Source organism: Apodemus sylvaticus, chromosome 22 (assembly GCF_947179515.1).
Source record: "Apodemus sylvaticus chromosome 22, mApoSyl1.1, whole genome shotgun sequence".
NCBI classification, from domain to species: Eukaryota; Metazoa; Chordata; class Mammalia; order Rodentia; family Muridae; genus Apodemus; species Apodemus sylvaticus.
In genome coordinates, this window is record NC_067493.1 from 40304433 (window position 1) to 40312585 (window position 8153).

The 8153-nt window shown below is 49.5% G+C and overlaps 1 protein-coding gene across 2 annotated transcripts; it reads right to left on the bottom strand.

The window, feature by feature from the left end:
* Positions 1-648: 648 nt before the first annotated feature.
* Ran (RAN, member RAS oncogene family) lies at positions 649-3651 on the bottom strand. 2 transcript variants are annotated; one of them, XM_052168267.1, is made up of 7 exons: positions 3538-3651; positions 3260-3305; positions 3066-3150; positions 2855-2980; positions 1661-1848; positions 1306-1476; positions 649-1046 (listed from the first exon to the last, which is right to left on the bottom strand). In XM_052168267.1, exons 2-7 carry the CDS (start codon positions 3293-3295, stop codon positions 1002-1004), a joined length of 651 nt encoding a protein of 216 aa, XP_052024227.1. In that variant the 5' UTR covers positions 3296-3305; positions 3538-3651; the 3' UTR covers positions 649-1001. The 2 variants fall into 2 exon arrangements, with proteins under 2 accessions (XP_052024227.1, XP_052024228.1); XM_052168268.1 differs by having other exon boundaries at positions 3260-3321; positions 3538-3635.
* Positions 3652-8153: the final 4502 nt, after the last annotated feature.

An 8153-nucleotide genomic window follows, 5' to 3' on the forward strand; every position in this document is an offset into this window, starting at 1 on the left:
TCACATCATCAAAGAAGACCATCCTACCTTCAGTGTAGCTCCCCTTGCCCTTCCTTTCCTGCACAACCTATAGAAACCCCCTGGGAGGAGAAAAAATCAGCTGTTGTAACACTGTAACAGCCTACCATGAATTTTTCTGAGACAGGTCTTTCAGTCCTGGAACTTGCTCTGTAGACAAGGCTGGCAGGGAAACTCAAGAGATCCTCCTACCCCTCCCTCCGGAGAGTACCACTCAACACAGGAGCCACGATTTGAAGACAGAGGACATCTTAGAGAACAAACATTAGACATGGAAATGAAGAGATGTCGTCTGTCTCAGAAAACCCTTCAAGCTTCCATTAACTGCAGTTCTAACATCTGAAGGCCTAGGTTACAGAAATTGTCAACTGCGATCCACATGACGCACACGTACTTAAATCTTGACTTTTACACAAGGTCTTCTCTTAGGTTAAGCTACCTGGCTAAAAGCAGGTAGGGCAGATATCCTAACTGAATTACAGGATAACCTAAATGCTTATGGAGGTAGGCACAAGGAGAACACAACTGAATAGACCGCAGATAAGAAGCAAAAGCATTTCAAACTATAATATGGCACAAGCTCCCTCGTGTTAGTGGCTTTAGTATGCTTATAAACACGGGATGATTCACTTGTTTAGATTATTTGAAATACAACTTTATTCTGATTCTAAACGAAAAGAATGGGAATGACAGTAACAAACAAGATTTCACCACTGGATATTGTGATGCGACTGCAGCAGTCTTATCTTTGAAATTCAGAAAGGAAACAACTCTGTTCCAAACAGCTAAATATGCAAGTCCAAAAAAATGAAGGTATGTTTAACTGCCACATTCACTCCGAAGCCCATTCATCTCCTTCAGCATCCCAATGAAGTACACGATCTGCTTAGCTAAATAAGGTGGCACACGCGCTGCACCGCTGACATCACAGGACAGTTGCCTATAAAACTAGACTTCTGACGCAGGGCTCCAGCTTCACTTTCTCACAGGTCATCATCCTCATCCGGGAGAGCAGTCGTCTGAGCAACCTGGAGCGAGAAACAAAAAGAAACCAGTCCAGACCAAAACCACCACGACCACGTCAGGTGGAAGCACTAGCTGTAAGGAGCACCAGGGCTGAAGGCGATCAGCAGTTAAGTGCACTGCCAGCTCTTCCAGTGACCTGAGTTTGATTCCTAGCACCCCACATGGCTGGGCATATCCAATGCCAACTTCTGCAGAAACTAGGCAAAGTGCAGACACACAGGAAAACAAAACATCATAAGAAGAAATGTAAAGAACAAATACCTCTAGATCATGCTCGTACTGTGCTGCCAAAGCTGGGTCCATGACCACCTCAGGCGGGGCAAGAGCAGGCATGGCCACAAACTCCAAGTTAGGATCTCCGATGAGCTTTCTGGCAAGCCAGAGGAAAGGCTTTTCAAAGTTGTAGTTACTTTTGGCAGAAATGTCATAGTACTGTTTTAAAACAAAAAGGAATGCATGCATAAAAATTCTATTAATAATCTCCATTCCAGGACAACTAAACAAAGACACTTCATAATCCACATTAAGACACACTGACCAATTTTTAATACATAACATATATGGGTACCTTACATACAACCTTCTCTAATAGTCATTCAATACATTAGGAACATACCTGAAGATTCTTCTTTCGGTGGAAGACAATAGATTTTGCCTTCACTTTCCTGTCTTTAATATCCACTTTGTTGCCACACAATACAATGGGGATGTTTTCACACACTCGTACCAGATCTCTATGCCAGTTAGGTACGTTCTTGTAAGTAACTCTTGATGTCACGTCAAACATTATAATGGCACACTGGGCTGAAAAACATTCGAGGCATTGGAATGTGTCTTGGTCTACTGCAGGACTCAGTCTTCATCTTGGGCCTGACCTTGGATCATCCATCAGCCCACTCCATTCAACGACCCCCCCCCCCCCACTAAAAGGTCAGACTGTAAAACGAACGGGGCACATGGATTTCAATTCCTCTTCAAATGAAAACTTCCAAAGTCAAGACCAATTCTCTCTAGCAACTAACTCCTCACGACACCCAATCACCACTGCTGGCCCATAAAAATTCATCAAAGGTAAAACACCAGACTTCTAAAATCTGAGTCCAAGTTTTTATAACCCTGCAGGGATGGTGGGTGAGGATACAGTTAAAAAAGTAGCAAGTGTGCATTCCAATTTTTTTGGTTAAAAAGTTAACCCTGGGGATAAACACCCTTTTGTCTTTACATGCCAAAAAACGTATAACCTCATCAATGCTAGTAAAATCGTCAAAGATAGTCATTCATTCGTCTTCTAACTACCAATGGGCTTTTTCCTCCCTTAAGCTTTCTGAACTGCTTTCAAGGAGAAAAGTAAGACTACAATTTACACGACGCGGCAGGTCTCACGTGTGTGAGAGGGCCTGGCTCCTGGGGGTGGCTGGAGGTTTTAATATCTGGGCCAAATGCTCACTACTTATTTTAGTGATGGGAGTAGTTATGGATATAACTACTGCGTGTATCCCTGAATCCAAGTTTTGAAAACCAAAAAGTGACCCGGCAGCTTCCCAGCAGCTTTGTCTCTTACTAAGTTGTGAAGCCACACAGTTTGCCCCAAATCAATGCCTAGCATGACACAGCAAGTGATCGAACGACACGACGGACGACTCTGACTAAAAACAAAAAACTATCCACTCGAACGAGGTTGCTTCCCTCCAAGTGATTCGTCTCTCTCATTTCTCTCCCCTCCTCTTTAGTCACCGGGCAACGGCTGGATCTCCGACTCACACCCCAAGCACATGTCCGAGGGCCAGGCCCACTTCCGCGGCCCCCTCACCTTGGATGTAGTAGCCATCGCGCAGGCCCCCGAACTTCTCCTGGCCGGCTGTGTCCCACACGTTGAACTTGATGGGTCCTCTGTTGGTATGGAAGACGAGCGGATGCACCTCCACGCCCAGGGTGGCTGCGGGAACAGGGCGGCAGGGTCAGCCATGCACTGCCCGCGCCTTCCCCGGGGCCCGCAGCCGCGCAGCCCCCGCCGCACCTACCTACATACTTCTTCTCAAACTCGCCCGTCAAGTGGCGCTTCACGAACGTTGTCTTCCCGGTGCCGCCGTCGCCCACCAGGACGAGCTAGAGGGAAGGCGGCGGCGTGAGCGGCCCGGGGTTCCCTCCCGCCATGCCGTCCTCCCCGATCTCCCCACCACTCGCCCCGTAGGCCCGTCCGTCCGCACACACGCACCTTGAACTGGACCTGCGGCTCTCCCTGGGCGGCCATCGCGGCGATCCTGCGGGAGAGAGCGGCTGCGGCACGTGCGCCCCACAAAGGCCGCGGCCGGGAAGAGCGCGCGGGAAGGCGGGGACGCGGCGTGAGCCGGTGGGGGAAGGGAGGCTGGCTCAAAAGCCCAGGGCGCTGCCCGTCTACTCTCCTCACCGCCGCCGCCCTGCGCCCACCGAAGGACACCCTAACCCTCCTATCGCCGCCCGCGCCCTGCCCGGCCCTCCCGGCCTCGTCGTTACCTTCCAGAAGAGTCTCCGCGCCTGTCCGACTGAAGCTGGAAAGATGGCGGAAGCGCGATTCAAATGCCGGAGACGCAGCGGACGCCGGCGCGCGGGGAGGGAGGAGCCTGGAAGGGGCGGAGCAACGGCGCCGCGCCCAACCACGCGGCGCGCGCGCACGCGCATGTCCGCTTGAGCCGTCCGACTCTGCCGCTCCATCTGAGCGCCAAGGGCGGGAGAGGTCTGTCGAGTCACGTGGGGCGGGCAAGCGGGAACGCGCACGCACGCAGACCAGGAGGTCCGCGTGAGCCGGCTCTGAGCGCGGGCTCCCGCGCGCATGCGCTCACTGCGGGAGGCTGCGCGTCACGCGGGCGGCGGCCTAGCCCGGGCCTCGTGGGCGGGAAAAGCTGGTGCCGCTTCTCTGTCGCTTGCTGCTGCTCAGCGGGCATCGCCCGACCTTCGTCCCCAAGGCCTGTGTCCACAGACACGGGGGATCTCGCGGGCGGGCGATTGCTGAGTGCGCGCCGCCGCTGTCTGCAGAATGAATGGAGTGAATGAATGAGGGTGCGCGTGCCCGAGGCCCGGCTTGCGTCAGCCATGCGTGCAAGGCGTGGACACTGCCTGGCCTTCCTAGCTGTGGATGGGACCGGATGCAGTTAGTCCACGCGTTCTGCATCCCGGGGCCCTTCCTCTGTTGCATGGTCCGAGTAATCCAGTTCTCATCTACCCTGGCTCCCTCCTGAGCAACAATTGACCAAGGAAGGATCCTCACAGGCCTGGAGAAATAACAGATTGAGCCTGCTGGGAACCAAGTTCCACTCCCCAAAGCACCAGCAAATACAGATGCTGCTGGGAAAATGGAAAATGTATCTCTGATGACCAGAGCTGGGGGCCCTGCTGTTACTTTGTACTATGTAATCTAAAAGGAGCCAGCACGGGAGGATGGCAGGTTTCCAAAGGCTAGCCTGGACAACTTAGGTAGACCTATGATGTGGAAGACAGATGAGAAACTGGTTGTGTGTGTTACAAAAACTATTACCTAATGTTAACATAGTATGTTTAATGGAATGGCAGTTACATATTTATATAAATACAAAATAACTATATTTTGGAGCATTTGTAACAAGTCGGCTAAGGGGCTAGGCTGTGACCTAGCTGCCTTCAAGATATAAAGGGAGATGATCAAACTGAGAGTTTAGGAGAAAACTGTCAATCCGCCTAGTTCGAGATCGGTAGGTTGTTGAGAAAAAAAGTAGCACCCCGTGCTGGGTGGTGAGATCACCGGTGACCCTGGAGAACTTAGCGTGAAGTTCCCTGTCCTGGCATACAGCCTGCAGATCGGCATCCTCAGGTGGCCTGGTTTATGTTACTAACTGACCCACGCTTAGAACTTACAAAGAGCCTCATCCGTCCTAGGAAGCAGAGGGAAACAAGAAAACCCACTCAAGCGGCCATAGGTGCTGCTTTCCCTGCCAGCACTGTCTAGCCTGCCCACTGCTGCCCGGTTTACAGCGTTTTCTTGGCCATCCAACGTGAAGTGCAAACCTATTCTTAGCCTGAACTTTAAAACTTGGCAGCTGCTTAACTTATATGAGAACTGGGGTGGGGGTGGGGGTGGGGGTGGGGGCCGGGAGGCAGCTATAGACAGGTTAATTTGTACAGCCCTGGGGTAAAAGTTGTGGTTGTGGAAGGGATTGTAACTTGTGATGGTTAGTCTAGGGGATTTAGGGTTTCGAAGCACACAAACCTCTGGGTGTGTGTCTCTTGTACTCACAGAGAGGTTTAACTGACCCTGAGCTGTACCAGACTGAATAAAAAGGAGACCGTGAGCTGTGTGCCGGCATATGTGTGTGTGTGTGTGTGTCTGCTTCCTGGCTGTGGATACAATGTAACCAGCTGCCTCACACTCCTGCCATCATGCCTTCTACCTTCCGCATATATAATACAGTCTACCACTGGAACAGTGAGCCAAAAATAAACTAACTAAAAGTTGCTTTTTAATCAAATATTTTTTGTCCTAGCGAGGAGCTAAATAGCTAATGGTATTTTCTTCTAAATCCCCAGATCTCTAGTATAATTTGAAGTTGAGATATCTATCTCTTGTGTTGGACATTTCATTCCCCCACCAACAGTGCTGTTTTAGACTTGCGACCTAGTGTATGGCTGGGGGTGGGTGGGAGGGGTGGGGTTCAGCCTTGAAGAGAATATCCTGTAGTGTTTAGTCAGCCGCAGTGTGAAGCTGCGATCTCCCACCACCATGGAGTGTGACCCAAGCCAAACCATCCTGCCATGATGGACTGTCTCTCCCCCCCCCCCCCCCCCCCCCCCGGCCCCCGTGAACCAAGGTAAGTCCTTCCTCCGCACTTGATTCTTTCCAGTATTTTTGGTCCTGGTGGCGAGAGGAGTTGCTAACATGCCTGCTCCTTCACGCGTCTTCTTGCCCACTTTCCTCCTCATAAGGTGTGCATGTATATCTGGGTTGGTCAATATCTGTGGTCCACTTGTTGAATGTGGAATTAACTAAGGATGTATTAACTAATTAATTAACTAGTGATGACCTCTGTGTAGGTCACCAGGGCATTTCCAGGAAAGCCATTAAATGAGATAGGAAGACACTCCCCCGAGGTAGGCAACATGCTCCCTAAGGGGCCCTGATACAGAGGTCCTAGGAAAAAGCAGCCTGCTTCCTCTTCCTTCTTGATGCTGAGTGTGTTTGTATCGTGGCTGCGGCTGATGCACTCAGCAGACATCAATCTCAGCATCCTCAGCTTCCGCCATGGACCACTGGGATTCCTAAGGCATCCAGCCTTACGAACTGAACAGCTCCTGTTTCCTCAGGCTCTCCAGCATGTAGGTAGCCACTGTTGGACCACCTAACCCATATCCTGTAATCCGTTTGAAAGCGTACACATGCACTCTATTGGTTCCGTTCCTCTAGAGAACCCTGACTAATTAATACATTCTTTTAAGCCTCTGTTTATTTGTACGAGTGTGAATAGGTCAGAGGACAACATTGAAATTAGTTCTCTCTTTCCATCACATGGGTCCTGAGGATTGAACTCAGAGAGTCAGGCGTGGCAGTTTTACCCACTAAACTATCCAAAGGCCCTAATATAATGCCACACACACACACACACACACACACACACACAAACAAACAAATACATACCTGTGTAATTTAAGAAATCAATTTAAGAAAATTTTAAGAACCAAGACGTAGCAGGGTGGTGGTGGCACACACCTGTTATCCCAGCACTTGGGAGGCAGAGGCAGGCAGATTTCTGAGTTCGAGGCCAGCCTGGTCTACAGAGTGAGCTCCAGGACAGCCAGGGCTATACAGAGAAACCCTGTCTCAAAAAAACCAAAAACAAAAACAAAAAAACAAAAACCAAAAAAAACCCAAGACGTGTTGTTTATGGATAATGCTTCCTCTGAAATATTTGAGAGTATATAATATACAATGTTTGTGTATATTTCTTTTTTTGTTGTTTTTTCGAGAATATTTCTTTTTTTAATGATTTATTTTTATTTCATATGTACTAGTAGTTTTGCTTGAATGTCTATATGATGATGTTGGATCCCATAGAACTGGAGTTACAGAATAGTTATGAGCTGTCATGTAGGTGCTGGGAATTGAACCCAGGTCCTCTGGAAGAGCAGGTGGTGCTCTTAACGACTGAATCACCTCTGCAGTCCCATTATGTGTTTTTTTTTTAAACTAAGGGCATCTGGCTTCACAACTTCTGTATCCTGACCAATATCCTGAGTTTAACATTTTTTATTTTGTTTCCTAATCTGCAGAACCTAATCCCATTTGTGACACTACTGTCATGTGTCTAGCCTGGCACCACCCCAGAATTCCCTGTTGCTTGGGTCCTCAGGTCCCCTTGTGTCTTTGACAGTCCCCTCACACCTGCGGAGTATTTGTCGGACTATTCATTTTGCAGAACATCCCTGCTGTTGCTTGAATGTGGAGTGTCCCCTGTAGGCCATGTGTTAAAGGCTGCACCTCAGCCTGGCAAGCCTGGACACATTAAGACACCATGTTGCCTAGAGAGGGGATTGAAGTTGCTGGAGTTACAGACTTCACAGGAACTACCGGGCCCTACTCTCTTTTTCTTTCTGTCCATGAGCTAATTTTTTTTTTGTTTGTTTTTTTTTGTTTGTTTGTTTGTTTTTTTGTTAGTGTTGCTTGTTTTGTTTTTTCTCCATCCTATGTTCCTGCCATGATTTGTTGCCTGTCCACAGGCCCAAAGCAATGGCCCAGCCAACAGACCCGAGACCCGAGGCTGAGTCCTTCAAACCTGTGGGCGTTAAAGCTTCAAAGCTTTCCTACCACAGAGTGATATCTCCAGGCATATGTCGGATGGCAGCTGAAAGCTGACAGAGCCTCCATGCGGATGCTGTCCAATACGTCCTTGTAATTGACTTCTGGGTGTGCAGCTTGGATAGTGATACCATAGGAGTGCTGGTGTGACCACCACCAAAACTTCAAAGGCACAGGACAACTTTTAAAAACCCCACAGGCCACCCCGCACCCTCCTCCAGCCATTCCCTCTCACTCCAGGTGCCCTACCTTGTGCCTCCCTCTCCTCCCCTGTTCCTCCTCTCTCCTCATAACTCTTTGGAGGCCTTCA

Coding starts and splice junctions, on each gene's coding strand:
- Ran (XM_052168267.1), bottom strand. CDS start 3,295: ATGGCCGCCCAGGGAGAGCCGCAGGTCCAGTTCAAG. Junction 3,151..3,259: donor AGCCGCAGGTCCAGTTCAAG/GTGCGTGTGTGC, acceptor CCTTCCCTCTAG/CTCGTCCTGGTGGGCGACGG. Junction 1,047..1,305: donor AGTACGAGCATGATCTAGAG/GTATTTGTTCTT, acceptor TTCTCGCTCCAG/GTTGCTCAGACGACTGCTCT.